General features: G+C 43.3%; 1 protein-coding gene across 1 annotated transcript in view; it reads left to right on the top strand.

Annotated features, from left to right (window-relative positions):
• The window catches only part of PPFIBP2 (PTPRF interacting protein, binding protein 2 (liprin beta 2)), a 193,329-nt gene extending 175,541 nt beyond the window's left edge, over positions 1-17,788 (top strand). Inside the window, exons 18-24 of the mRNA XM_006870161.1 lie at positions 11,816-11,966; positions 12,223-12,334; positions 12,577-12,665; positions 13,153-13,275; positions 14,225-14,350; positions 15,031-15,219; positions 17,068-17,788. Of these exons, the coding sequence (XP_006870223.1) occupies positions 11,816-11,966; positions 12,223-12,334; positions 12,577-12,665; positions 13,153-13,275; positions 14,225-14,350; positions 15,031-15,219; positions 17,068-17,262 (985 nt within the window). The 3' untranslated portion in view covers positions 17,263-17,788. The remainder of the gene's footprint in view (positions 1-11,815; positions 11,967-12,222; positions 12,335-12,576; positions 12,666-13,152; positions 13,276-14,224; positions 14,351-15,030; positions 15,220-17,067) is intronic.
• Positions 17,789-24,205: the final 6,417 nt, after the last annotated feature.

Here is a 24,205-nt window from a genome sequence, read left to right as displayed (position 1 = left end):
TAGCTCTGATGCAGCCATTGTAGATTCTGGAATCAAAGATCAGGGTTGAAATCTCCAACAATTTCCTAGCTGTGAGACCTAAGCCAAGTTATATAAATCTTCTTTGCCTTTGTTTCCTCATTTGTAAATTGAGGACTGAAAACAAGACTGTGATTAAAATCATTATGATGTTTATGGTGAGCAACTATATAACTATCCTAAGCACCAGACTTTCTCATTCAAGGTTCAGTTCCCTCTGATATATTTTCTTACCTGCTTCTGGTTCAGCCCCCTCCTTCCTCACTGACTGCTGCAGAAGGAAGTCAGTGGTAAAGGCCACATCTGCCTTATCCCCCATAATACCATTATACCAAACTTTAACTGAACGGTGACTAGCTAAAGGGGGAATTGCAGAGGGTTGTGTGGAGCTGGAATCAAAATGATAAGTTCACATGATGGTTCCCATCACATCCTAACAAAAAACAAACAAAAATAAACATTACATTTTTCCAGAAGATACTATCAGAAGGTATACCCTCCAGCTATTAGATTTACTTAGCTTTTTTTTTTTTTTAAGATGTCCCATTGTGGGAAAGAGTGCCTCCCTTCAAACCTGCACAGTGTGAATCTTTACTCGCACATTCTCTTCTTCCATTAGGCACTTTCTAGAATACATCATCTCCAGCAGACATTGCCTGAAATATAAATTATTCAGCCAGCATCAGGACTTCCAGAGGCCTTTAGATGACAATTCATTTTATTGGATTTTTAAATGTTGCCACGTAGTCAAAAGTAGGGCTTAGTGTAGTGGTTACGAATCGGGCTGTGAACCTTAAGGTCAGTGGTTCGAAACGACCAGCCGCTCCGCGGGAGAAAGATGAGGCTTTCTACTCCCATAAAGATTTACACCCTTGGAAACCCTCTACAGGGTCGATATGGGTCGGACCCGACTCGATGGCACTTAACAACAACAACAACAACAACAACAACAACTCTTCTTAAGTTCAGGCCCTTTTCACATAGCCACACAACAGTGCAAAATGCAGGTAATCATAAAGTAAAATGTGGGCTTACTCACACATGCACACTCATACATCTTCAGTGGTCAAATATTAGTTATCAGAGTTCGATGCAGTCCATATCTCAGTTAAGGAAGAAGAACACTTTCCTTAATCCATCATACTGTTCACAGACCTTCATTCCCTGTGGAATGAAGACTGTGTGATTCCACCCCGCCCCCCTCAAGGGTGTGAGCTCCCTTCCCCAGCATGTCACCTTCAGGTGTCTAGGCTTTGATGTTATTCTTTGGAGTCAGATGTTTTAAAAAGGAATGTGAGGATGTATAAACCTCTTGTTCATGGATCAGGATGGTGGTGGTTACTCTTTGAATGCAAATGGAATTTCTCAGTAAATATCAGCTTTTAAAGGCAATAGAATCTAAGGCAGAGATCATCTCAGTGCCATTAAAAAGGGAGCCAAGAAAAGTTTACATATGTTTTCCTTATAAAGATATTCTTCTTTATCTAACAAATCTTCATTTAAACATTTAGGTTGTTTCTGATATTTCTGTGATTAAAAAAAAAAATTAATCTGTGTTCTGATCTTGGTTGGACTCCTGGTGTGGTGCTGTAGGATCAGCATTGGATTTCAAACCACAATGTCGGCAGTTCAAACCCACTAGCTGCTCCTTGGATACATGGTTGCTATGAGTTGGAACCAACTCAGTAGCACCCAACAATAACAACAATCTTGGCTATTTCTATAGAATAGAGTCTTTGAAGAGGAATGACTGGGCTAGAGTGTAGAAAGTTTTCTTACTGTCTTAGGCGTTTTCCTAAACCATACAAAACCAGTTACCTACCATCAAGCTGATTCTGACCCATGACAACCAAATGTGTATCAGAGTAGAACTGTACTCCATAAGTTTTCAGTGGCTGGTCTTTTGGGAGTAGAGTACCAGTCCGATGTTCCAGGATTTCTGTGAGTGGACTCAAACCTCCAACCTACAAGAACAAAACAAAACAAAAGCCTACAGCCTTTTGTGGTTAACCATTTACACCACCCAGGGCTAGAATAGAAATGCATTCTTAAGGGAGGCCATTTGCATTCAAACTGACCTGTGGTCCAGTGCTTTATCCTACAGTGCCACACCTACTTGTCTAGACTTCTAAAAAATATTTAACTTTCATATGTTTGTCATTTGATTTCCTTTCTGTATTATCTGTATCTTCCAGATTTTTATTTTGTTGTCCTAACAGATTTCTGTCTGCTATGTGTGAAAGTATTTGGCATTGCCTGTAATAATTGTGACAATGTATTTTTGTTTAGGTTTGTTGCAGGATTTTACTTTTGTTTTTGTTCATCTTTGTTATGTGGAATCTATGATTTTATACAATGAAGCTCATCAACTTTGCCCACGTGATTTCTTTCATTATTTTAAAATTTTTAAATGAATTTTTAAAACTACTTGTTGGATCTATTTGGGGATTTATTTTGGTTCGTGGTATGCCATATTTTTTCCCTCAAGAAAAAGGCAGCATAGTATAATGTTTATGAAGGCAGGCTTTTATGCAGCCGTGGCTGGATCCTATCTGTGTGGAAGATTTTCTGAAATTTTCTCAGTGTATTCCTCTTCATAGCTCCAGTTTCATGGCAGTTCAAACAGACAGCTTCTCTGCTTCAGGCCTCATTATAGTGCCTTACCCCACCCCCACCCCCCTTATTCCTGGCCAGAGGCAGCTTTATCATGAATGTAAAGAAGCTTAAGCTTCTTTCAAAACCCCTTACTTGCATGTGCACCTTCCAGGGTCCAGAGAGAGAGCCCAATGTGTTGATAAGAAAATGTAAGGTCAGCAGTCACGTCTAAGTCTGACTGTGTCTTCTGACACTTGAGTGCAGTTCAGGTGATGTAGTGGTTCAGCATTTGGTTTCTAACTAAAAGGTGGGAGTGGTTTGAATTCATCAGCCAGTCAGAGTGAGAAAGATGTGGCAGTCTGCTTACATACAGATTTATAGCCTTGGCAACCCTGTAGGGTAGTGGTCCTGTAAGATCGCTGTGAGTCAGAATTGACTTTATGGCAATGGGTGTGGTTTGGTTTTAGCACTTGACACCAGAAATATGAGGCATCAGAGAAGAAACAATATTAAAAATGTACAAAACCAGAACCTAGCCTGGTGATGTATAAAATCATTTGTTTCAAGAAAATCTGCGTAATTAAGGTATTTTAAGCGTAATCACTTTTAAGACCTCTGATTCTTTTTTATTCCAACCACCTCTGTTTATAATTTACCTTTTATTAGATGATGTTGGAATGGCCATGAGCATTTTGGGGATCTGACTGAAGGGATGTTGAATGGATACAATTAGTTTAGATTTAGTGGGTTCTCTGTATGTAGTTTGTAATCTCATCATGTTTAAGTTATTGCTAGCTGCCCCAGTGTAAAAATGTTTTCTAAGATTGTCCCTACCTCCCAAGGTACCAATTTGCCTAGCACTGCTATGTGAAGATACAAGGTCAAAAGTCATAACACAGTATGAATATATCCTCTGGTACTTGGCACCAGAAAAAGTATTGAGGGGGAGTAGAGGAGACACAGTGTTTGAAATGTACAAAATCAGAAGCTATCCTCTGGGAAAGTCTTCTGTCTTGTCTTCATAGACCATATTATGCCATTATTGACATGTGAAAAAGCAATCAAGAGATTCTCCAGCCAAAATATAAGTGTAGAACAGTAATAGAGCAATCTGTCTGGGAATGAATCAATTAAAATATTTACTTTTCTAGATTTTGTATTGCTTTTCAGTTTTAAAAATTAATGTATTGCTCATTCCTAATAAATATGTACTTCATGCCTTATTCCATATTCAGATTTGGTACTTTTCTAAAAGAGGGCCAAATGTTACAAGCTTCAGGCCTCACAAAAGCTGTATCAGTTTGTGGCCTACTAAAACCCAAGCTCTAGGCCAGGAATGTTGGGTACTGCTCCAGGGCACACAGTGTCTCCAGCATTTGTTCTAGACTAGTACTTTCTTGTCATTTCTGGCTCTCTAAGGAATTCTTTTGCTTTAAGACAGCTCATGCATACATTCAAAAACATTTTTTTTTCACCAAGTATGTTATGGGTACTTTTCCAGGAATCATTTTCCTGAATACCTACACGTCCCCATTTTTTTTTTAAATTGCTTCCTCAAGCAGTTTTTTTTTTCGTGTTTTTTTTTTTCTTAGCCTCCCTCACCCCAAATAAAACATTTAGGATTTTGAGTGTGACATTGCATTCACACTTTAAATGAAAAATTAATGTCTATAAGACTTGATGGCTCTCAGTCATGCTGTACCAGAACATGATCTAGCTCTTCATTTATTCATGTCATTTCATTGTGCTGTAGGTGTACGTTAACACAGCAAATTAGTTTTCCACTCAGTATTATTCTGTGACATTGGTTGCAACCATCGCAATTAAATGTGTTAGCACTTTTCCCATTTCTATCCTGAGGTCTCATTTCCATTCATCCAGTTTTCCTGCCCCTCTCTATGTTTCATCTTCATTTTGGGGCAAATGTCCTTTTAATTTTTCTAAGAAGCACATTCCTCACTGGAGATGGTGTTTTTGTGGCTTCAGTTCCACATTAGAAGAGTGACTTAGAGCAATAATCTCGGGTTCTTCCAGTGTCAGTCAGCCCAGTAAGCCAGCCTGTGCATAAGAGAATGAAACAACTGCCTGGTCTTGTGCCAGCCTCACGATTGTTATGTTTGAGCCTATTTCTCCGGCCACTGTGTCAGTCCATCTCCTTAGGTGTCGTCTTCTTTTTCATTGACCCTCCACTTTACCAATAACATGATGCCTTCTCTGGGGACTGATCCTGCCTGATAACATGTCCAAAGTATGAGAGACGAAGTCTTGTCATCCTTGTTCTTAGGCGCATTCTGACTGAACTTCCACCGCAGATTTGTTTCTTCTTCTGGCAGCTTGTGGTACTTTTAATATTCTCCTGTATTTGTCGTAGTTGTCCTTTATTCTTGCATACTTCTCAGTATCTTCCTTTGCCTTGGTGATATTGTGCTAACTTCCCCTTTTCCTTTTCTGTCACCAGAATTAGAACATCTACTTTCTAGGTATTGCATTGGGTCACTAGGAGTCAGAACCAACTTGACAGCACGTAACAACAACATCTAGTTATTGATTCTCTCTCCTCTCCATCCCATCTTTAGTAACCATTGAAGAATGTTGCTTTCTTTCTATATGTAAACCTATTCTTTAAAAAACAAAAACACTTTATTGTGAATTGAGTGAAGGTTTACAGAGAAGATCATCAGTTTTACATGCAACAAATCACACACTTTGTTTCATCTCAGTGATTGCAATCCTTCCATGTAACAACAGTTATCCCATTTCTTCCCTGCGGTTCTTCTTTCAGTTCCATCATCCTCATTCTTTCTCAGTTTTGTCCTTAGGTAAATGTTGCTGCTTTCATCTTGAATGATTGGCCATTCCATGGTGAGCATACTAGTCATTACAAATTCCTTTAATTTCCGTTTATCAGGAAATGACCTAATTTCATCATTGTATTTGAGGATAGCTTTGCTTGGTATGTGATTCTTTATTGGCAATCTTTTTTCTCAGCGTTTTGTATATGTTCTTCCATTGCCTTCTTGCTTACATGGATTCTGCTGAGAAATCAGACCTTAATCTCATTGGTTCTCCTTTGTAGGTTACTTTTTGTTTTTCCTAAGCTGCTGTCAGCATTATTTCTTTGTCTTAGATTTTGGAAAGTTTGTGATATGTCTTGGTGATTTTCTTTTGGGATCTATCCTGTTTGGGGTTTATTCAGCTTCTTATATGCTTATGTTCTTATCTTTCAAGATATTAGGGATGTTTTCTTCCAACAGCTCTTAGACAATTTTCTCTGGCTTGTTTTCTACTGTTCTGGAATTCTGATCACCTGTAAGTTGTTCCTTTTCATGGTGTCCCACATAATTTAGGATTTCTTCAGATTTTTTCTGTTTGTTCTTGTAGTGTTTTCCTGAATTCTTCTAAGGTATTTATTGTGTTCTCCTTGATTGTTCTATTGATCCTTTGAAGGTACCTAATTATCATTCTTTTGAATTCTTTTTCAGTTAGTTCTATTACCTTTTCTTCCTCAGAAATGATTTCTGGCTCTGCATCTTGATCCTTTGTTTGAGCCCTTCTCTCTTGTTCCTTCAAGTGAGCTAAAATTGATGTCTCCAGGCATTATGGGGTTGTTGTATTTGTAAAAACAAACAATGCAATTGTTGAACCTGGAGAGAGATGTCTTCTCTCTAGAGAGAGGTGATTGTGGAAGGGATAGGACACTGAGTTCCTGGCCCTAGATGGAGTTCCTGTTGGCCTTGATGTTACCTATATTCAGAGTATTGAATCCAAAACTATTTTGGTAGGGTGAGGGCTCTTGATGAAGCTGGTTTCAGTGTCAGGACCGCAGGGAAGCTGGGGCAATGTGACCAGGTTAAATGCTGGGCTGGTAATCTGTGGGGTTTGTAAGTGTGAATCCGAGCCCACTAGAATCCAGGCACCAAAGTCAAAGCCGTGCAGCGGCTCTTACCTCATGCTGGCATAGCTCCCAAACTCACAGTTTCTAACTCTCAGAGAGCAGAGTTTGCACTGGAAGTGGAGGGGTGTAGGGGTGGATGAGGGTGGGAGCTACACACTTCTGGTCACCAAGGAAGCATGGGGAAAACAAGAAACTGCACCTTTTCAATTGCCCGTGCAAATCTGCTGTGCCGGGCCTCCCTCTGCTGACAAAGCTTGCTCATAAGATGATCCAGCCACACCTGGCCAGATGTTCACTAGTCAGTCTCCCTGTCACACTGTCCCTGCTTAGTTTCTCCTCCCATCAAGCACTCCATCCACCTCTCTAACTATTCTTCTGAGTTTCAGGGTCCAGAATTTTCATCTGTGTCTGTTTTATTGTGTTTCTCATATTTTTATTGTAGAGGACCCATGTAATACATCTGCATGGTCTACCATTTTGCCAGAAGTCCTCAATTTCTTGTTTTATGATGGGTCTTTCAAGTTTTCCACCTCAGTCTGTATTACTTTAGGTGTAGGTAGTAGTATGATTCTAGAAATCAGCTCATTTCTTCTCAGTTTTCAAATTTGTTGGAGTACAATTTTCCATAATGTTTTGCTATGATCCTTTTTGTTTCATTAAGGTTCTGTTACAGTGTTAATTAACCCATATCATTCGTATTCTGGTTATTTGCATCTTTTCATTCTTTTCTTTTGTCAATTTGGCCTGTGGTTTGTTGATTTTATTGATCTTGCCAAAGAACCAACTTTTCATCTTGTTATTCTTTCTATTGTATTTCTGTTTTCTGTCCCTTTTACTTCTGCTCTGAACTAAACGCCGCCCACTAGAACTGCTCCAAAGTACTTCAGACATTGTAAGTCATTATGGGAGCAGACATCTTCATCTTTCTCTCATGGAGTAGCTGGTGGATTTGAGCCATTTACCTTGTGGTTAGCAGCCTAATGATTAACCCATTGTGCCACCAGGAATCCTTATTTCTTTTCTAATCTTTACTAGTTCCTTTCTTCTGGTGGGCTTCTTTTTCTGCTCTTTTTCTATTTGTTCAAGTTGTAGGTTTAAGATACTGATTTCGGCCTTCTATTTTAACATGTGCATTTACTGTTCGACATTCCCCTCTGCACACTGCTTTTGCTCTATCTTAGAGATTTTGGCAATGACATGTTTTCATTTTTATTTAATTCTAGTAATTAAAAAAAATTTCATTCTTAATTTATTTAATTGTTCAGTCATTTTAAAGCAGAGTGTTATTCAGTTTCCATGAATTAGATTTTTTTCTTTGTTCTTCCTGTTGTTGATTTCCAGTTTTGTAGCATTGTGATAAGAAGCTTCTTTGTATTATTTTGATATTTTTACACTTATTGAGGCTTGTTTTGTGACCTAACATATGGTCTATTCTGGAGAATGATGCATATGTGTTGAAGAATGTGTACTGTGTTGCTATTGGGTGTAATGTTCCATATATGTCAAGTTGGTTGACTGTGTTCTTTAGATCATCTGAATATTTGTTTCATTTCTTTCTAGTTGTTCTGCTCTAGAAAGAAACTCAACAAAACTCAAAAGTGGTATGTTAAATTTTCCTGCTATTATTGTGGAACTGTCTATTTCTCTTTTCAATACTGTGGTAATTTGTTTTTGTTTTGAAGCTCTGTCATTGGGTGTGTAAATATTTATTATGGTTATGTTTTCTTGGTAGATGGAGTCTTTAATCATAATTTAATGCCCTTTTGTGTCTCTTGTGATGAATTTTGACTTAAACTCTGTTTTATCAGAAATTAATATTGCCACTCTTGCTCTTTTTTATTACTGTTTTCTTGATTTTGAATTTATTTATGTCTTTGCATCTAAGTTGTATCTCTCATAGACAACATATTGATGGATCATTTAAAAACATCTGTTTTACTTTCTGTCTCTTGAATGGTGTATTTAAACCATTCACATTCAGTATGATTGTGATAGGTAATGAATTTACTTCTGTCGCTTTGTGTTTTATGGTGTTAATAATTTATTCACTCTGTTTAACTTACTGTGCTGAGCTCTTTTTGTTTCTGCATTTTCTTTTTCATTTCTTTCATTGTTATTGATTTTGTATTTACCAAGTTTTTATTATATTCTTTCTTTTTTGGGTGAGAAAGTTTATTAATTTTTCTTTGTGGTTACTCTGAGATTTACCTTTGTCTTCTGTCTAAGGCTGGGTTCTTAGAGAAACAAAACCAGTGAACCTTATATATGTCTGCATGAAGAGAGGTTTGTATCAAGGAACTGGCATATGCAGTTGTAGAAGTGATCAGGCTAGAGGCTTCAGATTCACACAGCTGCAGGGCTGATGAACCAAGATCGACAGGTCAGAGTGCATGTGTGCAGGCAGGCAGGTCAGGCAGGTAAGGAGGCAGGCTGCTCACAACTCCTTGTATCTGTAGACAATGGAGCAGGCCACTGAATCAAGTCTAATGTTCCAGAAGTTGGATGATGTACCAGATGTAGGATTGTTGTTGTGAAGTGCCGTCAAGTCGATTACGACCCATAGCAACCCTGTATAGGGTTTCCAAGGAGCCACTGGTGAGCTTGAACCATTGACCTTGCAGTTCAAATGGCTTTGCAGTCTGGCGCATTAACCCACAGCACTGGAATCAGGATTCCTGTATCTGGAATCAGGATTCCAGATGCAGGAGTAAGACCCAGCAAAAAACAAGCAAGCATTGACCAAGTGTCTAGTATATTCAGGCCATGCCCTTGAGGAAATTTCCTTTCAATTGATTGACTACTCATTGTAGATCTCATCATGGAGTTATTACATTATATTAATTATCACATATTTCTAAGTTTAAAATAGTTTTCTGGTTTTCCCTATCACCAGACTTACTCTCTATATGGAAGTTTTTTGACTACACCCTAGTTTTGTTTTGAAATTACCATTGTTGTCACATTGCCATTTCTAGTTTCCTGTTTTCTATTTTGTAGCTTAATTTTACTTTGCAGATTTCTTTTTCTGGGTTGGTATCTGGATGATGCTGTTGTGTGTCTTAATCTCAGATTGTTGTTTGATATTGTTGGTTCACTGACCCAGGTATTTGTGGTTGGTCTGGTTTTACAAAATCCCTTAATTTCTGTTTATCTGAGAATGTCCCAGTTTTACTGTTTTGAGAGTTAATCTTGCTGGATATATAATTCTTGGTTGACATCTCTTTTCTTTCTGGGTTTTATATATGAGTATGTCATCTCATTATCTTCTTGTCTACCTGGTTTCTGCTTAGAAATCTGAACTTAGTCTTGTTGGCATCATTTTATATGTGATTTTTTTTTTTTCCTGAACCATTTTCACAATACTTTGTTTTTGGTTTTGGAAAGTTTGATTGTGATAGATCTTGGCACCTTTCTTTGGGAATCTATCCTGTTTGGGGTTCTTTGAGATTCTTGGATGGAAACCTTTTTTATCTTTCATGATATTAGAAATGTTTTCTGCCAGCAGATTTTCAAAAACTAATTCTATTTTTGTCTCTTCCTGTTCTGGAATTCCAATCATGCGTAGATTATTCCTCTTCATAGTGTCCCACATAACTCTTATGCTTTCTACATTTTCCTCGATTCTTTTTTCTGATTGTTCCTTAGAGAAATTATTATCAAGAGATTTGTCCTCTGTTTCTTTGATTCTCTCTTCCATTGATTCAATTTTATTTTTGTGACCTTCCATTGAGTTATCCATGAATGTTTTGGGTCTTCAACCCAAACAACCAGAGATCCCTGCTGTTGACTAGTTTTATACCTGTTTTCTGACTCGTTTCCTACTCTGTGCTTGCTCTTGGATCCCTGCAACTCTTGCCTACCTTCCAGCACTTTACTTCTTTAAATGATTTACATCCTGGACATTGTACTTTACTCCAGAGTTATCTATTACTGAGTCTGTTTCCCATCAGGGATTCCTGAAGTTGCCTTCCTGTGTTCCTCACCCAGAAACACTATTTGCTGTTTCAAGATGATCACACTGTGCCAGGCCAGCTAGCAAGACACCCGTAATACTTAATGTCACCTGGTTTGCTGTTTTTCATCCGGTTTCTCCTTCCATTTGGTGTTCATCTAATTCTTCATCCTTCAGTTTGCTGCTCAGGGTTTCAAGATCGTCACCTATATCTACTTCACTTGGTTTCTTGTGTTTTTGCTGTAGGGGGACAAAATAGTATAGTGTTTTTGCTGTAGGGGAACAGAATAAGCAGCCATCTTGCTCCTCCTCCTCTAGTCATGTCTTTTTTTATGTTGCTCAGTAAAGTGTTATATTTTCCCACCTCCTATCCTCTCACTATAAACCTCTATACACATAGCCACATAGGACCTATGAATTCTTTTTTAAGGAAATTCATAGATATTTATATTTTGGGTTACAATGCATAAGATTTATCAATTGTTTTAATAAAAATATTTGTATGTGTGTATTCATGACATATAGAATTAACATTTGTATATATACATATTTTGTGTGTCTGGACCACAAAGTTGACTTGAACTGCAAGATTGGCAGTTCAAATCCACCAGCCACTGTTCGGAAACCTTAGACGGGGTCACTGTGAGTTGGAACCTACTCAACAGCACTTAACAACAGCAATAATGTGTGTGAGCATGTGTGTGGATAATCACACACCATGACTTGTAGGTAGTCATGTCGTCTGGAAATCATGACTTTTATGTCTGCTTTCTGGTAGCTGTACTTTGTGTTATCATTTAGCTTCTTGTATTGGCTGTTCTCATAACAGTGTTTAGAGTAGTGATAAAAATAATAGTGCCCTTTTATTGACTGACATTTGAGTTATCAGCTCAACAGCAACAACAATAATCATTTCATTAATAAATATGGTATTGGTTATTGTTGATTAGCGTGGTTTTGTTATTGGTGTTGATGTTGATGTTAGAGCATTGCTCCACTTCTCCCAGGTTTCTAAGTATTTTCCTAAGTATGGTGTTGACCTTTGTTGAAAACACTAGGTTTTGAATCTTAATCCAAATGCAATTGTGGCACTGGCAGTTGTGGATGTGGACTGTGGCACATGAAAACAGGTACTCATGAAGGTCATACAGACTTCTCCACTCATCCCACTCACCAAGTAGCTAGAGACTAGGGTCTACCTTAAATGATTGTATTACAGTGGAATTTTGCTCAACTAAATTCTATGGTCAGGGTTTTTTGTTAAAACAAAATTCAATTTGGTGAGACTTTATTATAATGTGGCTGGAACCTCAGGCTTGCACACTAACAAGAACATGCATTTTCCTTACCCCCAGTGACGCCAATGCCCCCTTTGCCCAGTGGAACACAGAACGTGTATGTGCATGGCTTGAGGACTTTGGCCTGGGTCAGTACGTGATCTTTGCCAGGCAGTGGGTGAACTCTGGCCACACATTACTGACAGCTACCCCTCAGGACATGGAAAAGGTAAGGACTGAACTCCAGACAAGGTGGCTCCCGTTTCTTCCCAGACAAATGCACCAGGAGGTGTGGTCTTCCCTCCTGGACTCCTCCCCTCCCATACATGGGCAGATGGAATAAAGAATGAAGAGGAGGCAGAGCTTCTCTCTGTAACTACAGGTTAACATCTCAGAGCACTCTGCAGAGATGTGCATATCTCAGAGTATCTCTGCCACTGTGCCTACCTAAATTGCACATCCAGTCTTCTGTCTGTCAATTTCAGGAGCTAGGAATTAAGCACCCTCTACACAGGAAGAAGTTGGTTTTAGCAGTGAAAGCCATCAATACCAAGCAGGAGGAGAAATCTGCATTGCTAGACCACATTTGGGTGACACGTAAGTATGGGCGTGTATGTGTTAAATATATTTCTAGCAGCAACTAAGGGGAGAGTTCCCTTGTAGAATGTGTGCCTCAAAGATCTCTATGTCCTTGTGAAAGGCAGATTGACTATTGAAACTTTGGGGGAATAAAACTAGAACCTCAAAAGATATCATTTGCTGCCTTCCCCCACTTTTTTTGCCTCCACATTCACCAATTCTCATGAATCCTGACCTACTTGTTTCTCCTGTTTCTATAGGGTGGCTTGATGATATTGGCCTACCCCAATACAAAGACCAGTTTCATGAATCCAGAGTTGATGGACGAATGCTGCAATACTTAACTGTGGTGAGGAGTTTCCCTTTAAAGATTTAGGTTGTCCTGTGAGCGCTCAGCTCAGGTGTATCCATGGTGGTCATATAAACCTGATTCAACCTCCTCCTTCATATGCTTAAGGTCTTAAGAGGTCCCTCCTAGTAGAATGGAGTCTCTGGGTGGTGCAAATTGTGAAGCGGCCAACAACTAACTGAAAGGTTGGCTGCTTGTTGTTGAGTGCCATTGGGTTGGCAGTGCAGTTTAAATCCACCCAGAAGCACGTCAGAAAGATCACAGCCACTGGAAACCCTATGAAGTTGGGGTCTACTCTACCATGAGGCAGAATCGACTCATGTTGAGCAGCCAAGCACAGACTATTCCAATAAAGAAGCTGTTGCCATGTGCATATACAGCTTCCTTGGGTTCAGTAGATTTGTCTTTATGTGGTCTGAGAGGGACCTTAGGAGGTCTTTTGTCACTCTAGTAACTCTATTCATCAAACAAGACTTTACTCTTCCAGAATGATCTACTCTTCTTAAAAGTCACCAGCCAACTACATCATCTCAGTATCAAATGTGCCATCCATGTGCTGCATGTCAACAAGTTTAACCCCCACTGTCTACACCGGCGGCCAGCTGATGAGGTGAGGGCAGGACCGGACCCACACAGGTATCCTGAGCCCCAGGACACCTGAAACATCAGCTGAGAGATAGCAAGACTGGCATTGTCTCAGAAATGGCTGCATTCTGGACCACGGTGCTTGGGATTCTTCCCCTTGCTAGTGCTCCTCAGTTGCCTGATGGTACCCTAAACACTCCTGCTATCTGTATTCTCTCCTGGGACAGCCCTAGATCTCCATGCTCCCACCCTCCTTTAGAGAACTTAGAGGCATGGAGCTTTTGGAGTGAATACATGCTGTGAGCCAAAGGGCATTAGCAACAGAACTTTCCAAAGGAGGTGGTGCAAAGGAATGGAGGGAAAGAAACAAAACAGAAAGAAAAGTGCCAATGTAGGCAAATGAGAGCTAGAGAGGAAGAATAAAAAAGGAGACCATAAAGAACCAGACATTTCAGAATAGAAACCAAATTAAGTTACCTCCAGCCCTAGGTGTGTGTGGGGGGTGGGGTGGGGAGTAGGGTGGGGTGGGGTGGGGGCGGTGATGGTCCATGAGCAGGTTTTGCTAGAGAAGTAAGTCTGTAGGTAAACATAGCAATCAAGATCCTGGCAAAGTCCCTGGTAATATTCCATGAATCTTGGACTTCCTTGTGGGCCTTCAAGCTGAAAGGTTGTTCAGAGTTCTGTTGAATCACTGAATGAATGATTGTAAGCTTCCATTTTTTAGGTCCAAATATAACCTGGGAATTCAGGAGTGATAAGATTTCTGGAATCAGATTTTTCAGTGTAGATGGTCCTGCAGGTTTTAACAAGAACTCTATTTTTAGAACCTTATGATTCTGGCTGGTCTGGGTCACTAGGCCTGAAGGATCTTTTCTGTTGATGAACCGTCTAGGGTCTGCACTGTGTGAGATGCCCTTAGGGGGCAGGTTATGACTAATAACCGAATTTCTTCATTCTCCTTCTCCCTCTCACAGAGTAACCTTTCTCCTTCTGAAGTTGTGCAATGGTCCAACCACAGAGTGATGGAGTGGTTGCGTTCTGTGGACCTAGCAGAGTATGCACCCAACCTTCGAGGGAGTGGTGTCCATGGAGGTCTCATTGTGAGTGACTCTTTGTACTAGCCCACCTGCCCACACCTGGTGCCAACTAGGGTATCCAGAAATGGATTTTCTAAGGGTCAGACATAAATTCTAGGAAAGGATATTAGTATCTCATTTGAAACCCTTCCATTAATTAAAATCTCAAAGGAAGTATTTTACTAATTTGTGACTGAGGATTCATATACCTCTTGGAATCAAGATAGCCTCTGGAAGACAACAGACCCAAAGGTATTCTAGGTCAGTGGGGTTGCATGAATGCAAACCCTTAGCCAAGCAGTTGCATCTGTCTCTAGAGGATCATGATGATAGGGGTTTGGGAAGTGAGGGGAGGCCATCAGAATGAAATTCCTGCCAGCCATGATCTGATCCTCACCACCCTCATATATCAAATGGCTAAGCCAGAGGAGAGATGAGGGATGGGGTGGCATGGATCTCATCTGGTACCCAGTATAGACTCTGGAAGACAGCCTAATGGAGGATGTCACAGTTCTTTGTTGGTCTATGAAGTGAGGTCAGTACAAGTGTGTACTCAGATGGAGAGAGGGGAGTGAGACTCAGAATGAGTGGGTGAGCATTAGTCTCTACCCTAGAGGTACCCACAGAGGCTGACTTCTCAGCATCACCCATCTGGAGCCATCTCTGGTCGCCATTGGGCAGCTTTGTCTGTGGTTTCTTCTTAGATCCTGGAACCACGCTTCACTGGGGACACACTGGCTATGCTCCTCAACATCCCACCACAAAAGACGCTCCTCAGACGCCACCTAACCACCAAATTCAATGCCCTGATTGGTCCTGAGGCTGAACAGGAAAAGCGAGAGAAAATGGCCTTGCCAGCCTACACACCACTAACCACTACAGCCAAAGTCCGGGTGAGTTCCAGACCCTTCCTGGGCCAGACCCCAGAGCCCGTCTCTGGTCCTCATGTTATTGAGTAGCTGGAGCCAAACCAGGACATGTAGCCTGGGCGAGGAGGCGCTCCTGTGTCCTACTGTGGGAACATGGCCCCACTGTGCAGAGTCTTTGCTAAGCAAGTTCCCTGCCAGTCTTGAGCACAAGGAAGAGAATGCAGATTTCTTTACATAGAAAGTGTGTGCAGAAAGTCCACATAGACGCTGTCCAGTTCAGAAGCTGCACCTGCCGTAAAGCAGCTGAGAGTGCGTGTTCTACCCCAGTGCTGCTATCATTCATCTTGCAAAGCAAATGAGACCCCAAGTCTGGCTTTCTTTGAGTGAGGCCCATCAGTGCGCCTCATTGCCATGGGTCTTGGTCAGAGTTTTTCTGCATACATAGGGAATGCACCTATTGGCAGCAGGTCCATTTATCTTGTGCTGAGGTGGTCAGCATGCTGCTGTTAAGAGGTTCTGAGGTGGTCCCAGCAATAGCACCACCCAGTGGGGCTCCCTGAATATCACAAAAGCTTGAGTCCCACTGTCTTTAGACCACATCTTTCCCAGACGGCAGGCTCCCAATCTGGCCTCCCTTAGAGCCTCTGCTCTGACCTGCAACCCTCAGAGCCACAGCTCTGCTGACAATCCCTGAAGGCCAGGCTGGCCCTGTCCCCAGCAGCACTTTGATGCCTCAGACCCAGCTACAGCTCACACACAGGACTGTAAGGACCATGGCAGGAAGTGTGCTGGGGTGGAGGAGGTGGTAAGAGGGAGACCATCAGAAACAACACTGGCCAAAGATAAGACATGAAGGAAGGCCAAGCTAGGACTGCCCAGTATGGCTTCTTAGGCACTAGGAATTGTGAGGGGAAGGGAGACCCCTTTCCCCTGTGTGGTCCAGATAACTGTGCTGAGGCAAGTCCTCTGGGTGACAACAGTAAGACAATTGTAGCTGTTGTTAAGTGCCCTTGAGTCAGTTCCGACTCATAGTGACCCTGTGCACAACAGAATGAAGTACTGCCCAGTTCTGGGCCAACCTCACAATCCTTGTTTACACAGCTACTGCCACTGTGCCAGTCCATCTCACTGAGGGTCTTCGTCTTTTTCACTGACCCTCCACTTTAGCAAGTGTGACATCCTTCTCCAGGGACTGATCCATCTTGATAAGTCCAAAGTCTGAGAGAGAAAGTCTTGCCTTGCCATCGTGGCTATACTTCTTCCAACACAGATGTGTTGATTCTTCTGATGTCCATGGTACTTTCAATATTCTTCTGCAACACCGTAACTCAAGTACATCAGTTCGTATATAGTCTTCCTTATTCACTGTCCAACTTCCACATGCATATGAGCTTATTGAAAATACTGTGACTTGAGCCAAGCACACCTTAGCCCTCAATCTGACATTGTTACTCTTGAAGACTTAAAAGAGGTCTTGTGCAGCAGATTTTCCTAGTGCCATATGTCAGTTGATTTCTTGACTGCTGATTCCATGAGTGTTGATGGTGGATCCGAGCAAAATGAAGACTGCAGCACCCTCTAGGAGCTCTCAGTCTGTCTGGGGAAATAAACTCACTGATGAGGCAGCAGGACATGAGTTTCAGACACAGGATTTTGGAAGAGATACAGTTCTTGTTCAAGATTAGTTATTTGTTGGCCTTTCCCCACCTTGCAATGGGAATTGCTTATAAGGAACTCTCTTTGGTTGGGATTGTTTTTTAGACGCAGTTTGCCCTATTCCTTTCCTCATGGACCTACTCTTAAATGTATTGTCAGTGTTATTTACACTCTGGTTTGATCATCTTCTCATAATCTTCATTTTCTGTGTTTTAGCCAAGGAAGCTAGGATTTTCTCATTTTGGGAACATAAGGAAAAAGAAGTTTGATGAATCAACGGACTACATTTGCCCGATGGAGCCCAATGATTGTGCTGGTGATGGTCACAGTGTCTACAGTGGTTACCGGTGCCTTGGCCCTCTTGATACTCCTGAACTAGATGGGCTGGACCAGGTGGGACAGATTAGCTGATGCCCTTGTCACCTGCTTTCTCTGTGCATCTGAGAGCTCACAGTAACACCGCGTGTCACCATATAACTGCAAGTCACCCCCTGCCGTAGTATGTGCATGACTCACAGAGAACATTCCAGCAATTGCATACCCTTGGACTATTCCTCAGAGTGACCAGGATATGGAGTTGCACCTTTGCTAAGGGACAAGTCTTTGGGATTGTTGCCAAAGGTGGATTCAGAAGGAAAACCACCTAAAGATGCTTTTACGTTTTTAAGTAATTCTTAATGTTCATCTTCAGCACCAGTGGGAATTCATGAACTTGGACCCAGGTCCAAAGACTATGGACAATTCTAAGAAGCTCAGCTTGCAGGCATTTTCCTTGTGCTTCCACTGGGGGAAGACTCTCAAGTGCCTTAGGCCACTGTGCCACAGAATCGTAGCTGAGATAAAGGAACCAACAGGGATTTCTGTCACAGTGATCATGTAATTGTGTTGTGCCTTAATGCAGAGGTGGCCACATCTTGTAATAAAATCATTATTTATGTAGAAAGTAAACAGTGTGGCATATCCTTCATCTTATTGGGGGAAGAGCGCTGGGCAAAGCTAAAGCTAGCATCTTATTCACTGCACTGAGCCTGGTCCTGCCAAGTACACATTCAGGATTTGCTGTGAGTCATGTACACAGGACATGAAGCAAGGAAGGACCTCCCCTCTCCTTTGCTATTGTGGTTGCTATGTGTGTGGAGTCGGTTCCGACTCATAGCGGCCCTGTACAGGGTTTCTGAGGCTGTAAATCTTTACGGGAGCAGAAAGCCGCATCTTTCTCCCGTGGAACAGCTTGTAGTTTCGAACTGCTGACCTTAAGGTTCGCAGACCGATTCGTAACCACTACGCTACCAGAGCATACTGGATCCTTTAAGTACAGTGCATTGTGCTCCTCTGCTTTCCAGACAAAACCCTGTGTCTCACACACATCCTGATTGTAAGACACATCTGTCGTGCAAACCCAAGAGTTGGTTTCCATTTCAGCATCATGAGGCAGTGGAGAAAGGGTGGTGGGGAGACAAGAAAGATGAGCTTGCTGGAATGACCCTCTGTTCTTCTGTGCATTTTGCCAGCTTTTCCATTACTGAGCTGGTGGGTCCTGCAGCCACATGGGGGCTGGAAGAGCTGGAATAGTCAGGTGCTGTACTCCACTGGGGAAGTGGCCTAGGGACAGGCACAGCTTGCCAGTTTGGGCTCCTGCTCATGGACTTCCAGCTTGCTCCAGGGTACCTTTGGGTTCCCTGCCCCCCAGGCCTCACCTGTGTGCTCCAGGTCAGTCCCAACTACAGGTGACAATTCTCCCTTGTCCATGACTCATGGCAAATCCTCAATGTGTGTGTTGCAGGGGACCAGGCTCAGTGCAGTGTTTAAGATTTGCTTCTCAGTCATAGGCATGCTCAGACATGACAGAGAACAGAGCCTCCATAAAGCTAGCTGGCAAGACAGGAGCACAGGCTCACCAGCTGGCGTGGCAGGTGCTTGAACGTGGTACCCAGGACCGCTGAGTGGCAGGTGCTCTTCTAGGCCAGTACCTGAGCATCACAGTTGTAGTAACGCAGGCAGGCTTTCTCCTGTGCTTCTTACTGTGTCCTGGTGGGAGCATCTCTGCATGTGCCTGTTTCCAAGCCCTGCATGGAATTGTCTGGCCACTAATTCTCTGTGTAGCCTCAAGCAAGGCCTATAAACTTGTGGGCCCAATCTTCCTGCCATAAAATGAGGGGTTGCGCTTAATATCATCAGAGGATGCTCCCAAATCTACAGTGATGTGTACTTCATTTTGGGGAAGAAGGAGCAAACCGACATTATCTGTGAAGGTGAGAGGGGGTCGGGGGTGGGATGGTGAAGATAAAGGAGGCTTTTTGGAAGGAAGGTACTCCACCAGCACTTCCCTGTGGGTGTCCACCTATACTTGGGCATCACTGTCTACATCCTTTCGGTACCGGGCATCATCAGTCCCTTCGGCATCCTAGAGGCCTTCATCCCTGTCACACTCTGCTCCAAGAAACAGCTGGAACACTGAATATGTGTGGAAGAGCTGCTTCTGAAAGGCCTGCTTCTGAAAGGCCTGCCTGTGCTCCCACATGCCTGGGTGGGCGACCACAAGCGGGTGTGCATGGCTGTGTGGGTCACTGGAAGCCCTGCCTTGCCCCGGGGTCAGAAGCAGCATGTGTTTCACCCATCTGTCACTCCTCAGCCCTCCCCCTGGGAAGGCATGCCCTGGAGAAGCCAGGCCCAAGCAGGGCAGGACTTGCATGCCATGTCTGTAAATCCATGAGCTGAGCCCACATGTGCTGACCAGACTGCTGCCCATTTTACAGATGTCACCTTCGGAAGGCACTGTGACGCAGATAGGGCTCCTCTCCCAAGACATTCACCGCCTCACGGTAGGACTTGGATTCTCTCCCCACAGTAGGACAGGTGGTGTGGTATCTTGGGGAGTCCAGTATGCTGTGGGGTGCATGAGGCCTGGAGGTTCCCTCCCCCAATTACAGAATCTGTATCATCAGTGCCTCCAATAGGGAAGAGAGTAAAGCATGGTGCTTGGAGTTGAACCCGAGCCTGCTCTTGGAGGAAGGTGCCCTAGGCCTTGAGAAACTAAGGGCATTGCAAAGGGTCATGAGCCTTTAGCAGAAGCTAGCTAAGGGGTACTACATCTTCTCCCCTCTTCTGGGTCTGGTGTAGAAATCAAGACGCCCAGCAGCTCTGAGTCACCTGCATAGTCCAAAGCCCAGGCCTAATCACTGGCCTCAGGGATACAACATAGTTTTCTGCCTTCTCTCTCTGCCCATGAGATGAGAGCACTGCCTCTGAATTGGTGGCTATCATAGCATGCAGCTGCCCAGTGAGGACGAATTGGATCACACTCATGGGAATGGAAGCAGCTCTGAAGTTAGGCAGACCTGGTTCAAGTGCTTGCTCTGCCTCTTACTAGCTCTGGGACCTTGGGCAAATATTCTCTCTCTGAGCCTTGGTTTATCAGTAGAGCAGGGCACAGCACGTATGCACACTAGAGTTAGCAAGCCACAGACAGGGATTCAGGGTTTTGAGGTCTCACAGTTCCCACGCCCCTGTGGTTTCTGACCAGTCCCATTACGTAGCCCACTGGCTGTAGTGCCTGCCCATGATATATACCCTTCCTTGTCATTTGCTAGCTGACCAACTGAGTGGTACAAATAGTTAATGTGCTTGTCTGCTAACCAAAAGGTTGGAGGTTCATGTCCACCCAGAGGCACCTCGGAAGAAAGGCCTGGTGATCTACTTTTGGAAAACCACCCTTTGGAACCCTATGGAGCACAGTTCTACTCTGACATTCATGGGGTTACCATGAGTCAGAATTGACTCAACGGTACCTGGCTGGATCCCAGGGTAAGACAGGAGCAAAAAGAATCCTGAATTCAAGTGGCATCACTTGTATTTCTTTTTTCTTGGCTCACACACTGAAATGAATCTGCCCACCCTTGCCCTTAGCAACTCTGATAAGGCCTCAACACAACTTTATCTCTAAGGTTTGAACAACGTCTTGTCTTTTCTGACTCGATATTCAGAATCACCAGATACTGAACTTGCAGGGCACCAGTGTCACACGTAGTAGACTACAGGGCTGCCCTGACCCAAATCCCGTTAAACTGCCCCTTTGGCTGTGTCCTTGCAGACTCTGCTGAGCCAGGACCAGCTGCTGAACGACTCTCGCCTGGCCGCTCCCGGCTCTGATGACTGGAGATGACTTCCTTCATGGCTGAGAGCCCAGAGAGGCACGTGTGGAGGCCCCGAGTGTCTGCTTCGATGAGGAGCTGGCACACCGCCATCTCTGGAGTCCAGACTGGACTGGGGATGGCGGGGCCCCTTGGGCGCACTAGCTGACTGGAGCAGAGCAGAGCTGTGGTGCGAATGGAATGTTTAACCAACAGCCCCGTGTCCTTAACATGTTTCCAGCCCCACTGTGCTCTTCACCACAGTTTTTCTACCTTTTGTATTTTTCTACATGGACTGACTACAAGCCACATTTGTTGGGAAGGAATGAAGCATAGGCACAGACGCAAATGGCTCATGCTACTCCTGGTGACAGCTGAGACACTTATATCAGAAGAGAGGGGCTGTTGGTTCATAAAAGCTCTGCTGGAAAAAAAAAGTTCTGAATCATCTGTTGGTGACTGAGCTTTGTGGTGACATGGTAATAGGGTGCCCCCTACTGGGCTATTTAGAAGGAGCATGTGTTTTCCATCCCCTAGAATCTGGCAGGGTCAAGAGATTTAGGGTGTTGGCAGCAGGAACAAAGAAATTCCTTTCTCACTGTCCTGTCTGCCCTCCATCTATCCTTACCTGCAGTGGGCATCTGCTGGTTCTTACATGTTAGCACAGGGGTCCCTAACATACACACACGTAGGCCTTCTCCCTCCCCCCAAGGTCACCCAGAGCATACCCATAGTCTGTCCTACCATTGCTACACCTCATCCTCACTGGAAGACTCTTGGGAACCCCAAACTCAACATGTTTCCACCACAACTCACTATCTTGCCTAAGTAGACTGTTTTTTCTCCCGAGTCAGTGAGAGACAACACCATAATTTGTCATATTGTTGTGTACCGTCGAGCTGGTTCTGACTCATAGCGACCCTGTATAGGGCTTCTAAGGAGCAGCTGGTGAGTTTAAACTGCCAACCTTGTGGTCAGTACTTTATCATACAGGGCTAAAATTCCGAGTCAGACTGCTCCCTCATTATTCCTGCCCCTAGCTGCCAATCAGCTGCCAGATCCCCTCCATTCATCTGAGTGGTTTTGCCCCTTCATTTCCCTCCCACTGTGACTGCTCTACTTGAGGCCTCATCGCAGATGACTGCACTTGGTCTATTCCTTGGTACCTCACCTCACCAGTTAGTCTGCTCAGGCACGTTCTCTATCCCTTTCCCAGAGTGAGCCTCCCAAAGCACCAGACCATTTCTGTCCTGTCACCGCTCTCATGGAAACTTCCAGTTAGAGAATTACCACAGGATAGAAGTAAAAATTCTCAGCCCAGTGTCCAAGGTCTCTTACGACCGTCATTCAGCACCCTGACTCCTTCAACCTTCATGATTCTACCCCTCTCCAAATTCCCTGTCCTTTCATGGCATGTGTGCCCTGTCTGTATGTAGGCCTTTGCTGCTCAGGTCATTCCCTCACCATGGAATGCATTTTCTTCCCAGCCCCCTTCACATGTCCACATCTTACCTATCAAGGCCCAGCACAGATACTGCCTCTTTCTGGAAGCTTTTGCTAAGGCTGAAGTTGGTGGTAAGCTCTCATCTCATAATGCGTTTGTCTTTTTCAACATAGCACTTCCTAGACCACCTAGAAGTTCTTAACTGTTTCTCTTACTCACCTTCAACACATGCTCCCTGAGCACCTGCTATGGGCTGGTCCCTGTGCCAGATTCAGTAGTACTTACAGGAGTCAGGCCTAATCCTGGTGCTCAAACTGCTCAGGAGACTATGCTTCTGGTTCTAGTTCTGTATATCCCCACATGTTCACGTGTGCATTTTAAGTGCCTTCCATGCACCAGACCTGATCTGGGGTTTAGAGATACACACATGAAGGCCAGGGTCCTACCTAAGAGTGCTTATAGTTTACTGGGGTGGGGAGGGAGAGCAGACATGTTTCAACCAAGTGGCTTGCTTATTCTAGGTACTCCAATAGAAGTCTCTAGACCTGAAAGAGCAAGTTGTCAAGTTTTTTTTGTTTGTTTTTTTTTTTTTTTACTGGCAGCTTGTGGTTGGGAACTGAAAAGCGTTCCATGGGAGAGATGGTATTTGGGTTTGAAAACTGGAATTATGGTTTGCCAGAATGTCTGATGGGAAGGGTATTCCAGGCAGATGGATTTGAAACCTTTCAGTATCCTGGGAACTGTCAAGAATTTGTGACTCTAGAAAAAGGTTTCTCACCCTCCACATACTGTGTACTCATTTATTACTGTTTTGGGACAAATCCTTTGTGATTGGGCTTGTCCTGTGTGTTGTAGGATGTTTAGCAGCATCCTTAGTCTCTACCCTCCAGATGCCAGTAACCCTCCTAGCCCCCACATGTCTCCAGAAATCACCCCTGGCTGGAAATTATTGAACTAGAGAATGAAGTAAGAATGGGAGGCCCAGGGAAGGAGTCATCTGGAGAGGTTGGCAGAAGCTGTAACAAGAAAAACCTTATAAACCAAGTTGCTGGAACTTATCCTGGAGACAAGAGAGTGGCCACGATGTAGACTAAAGTGAAAGCAGTGAAGAGTGTAATGCAGTTGACAAACGTCTCTGAGGACAGGATCTGTCTTACTCATTATACATTATGTTTCCTTGAGTATGGGATTCTCTGAGCATGTGCTGAGCAGATAGGTGGGTGAACATTACCCTTCCCCATCCCCACCTTCCCCTTGCAGGCCCTCTGAGAGAATCTCCATGTGGATACCTTGTGGGTAAGACACAGCTGTACTTCTCACATACACACACACTCACACACACATTGAGTAAAAAACCAGTGACACTGAGTCTCAGCATTGCTCTACTGTGCCAGTTTCTGTGTAAAGGGAATGACTTGGAAATAAACCCAGCTCTGCCACTTACTGGTTGAATGAATTAGTCTCTGATCCTGTTTCCTCATCTAAAGTTGGAGAAGAAAATCTCCACAGAACCTCTAATTTGTTATGAGGATTATATTAAATAAACTGCCTAAGGGACTGTTCCCATTCCCAAGCACAGTCTGGGTTTCAAACCCACCAGCTGCTCCTCAGAAACCCTATCCAAGGTCTCTATGAGCTGGAACTGACTCAGTGGCACTAAACCATCATAAAAGAAGCAGACAGACTATCACATTTTCATTTTTTTCTCCATGGGATGACTGGTGGATTTGAACTGCTGACCTTTCAATTAGCAGCTGAAAGCTTATCACTGCACCACCTC

This window comes from Chrysochloris asiatica, unplaced genomic scaffold, assembly GCF_000296735.1.
Source record: "Chrysochloris asiatica unplaced genomic scaffold, ChrAsi1.0 scaffold00140, whole genome shotgun sequence".
Classification (NCBI taxonomy): domain Eukaryota; kingdom Metazoa; phylum Chordata; class Mammalia; order Afrosoricida; family Chrysochloridae; genus Chrysochloris; species Chrysochloris asiatica.
This window is presented reverse-complemented; position numbering and strand designations above follow the sequence as displayed.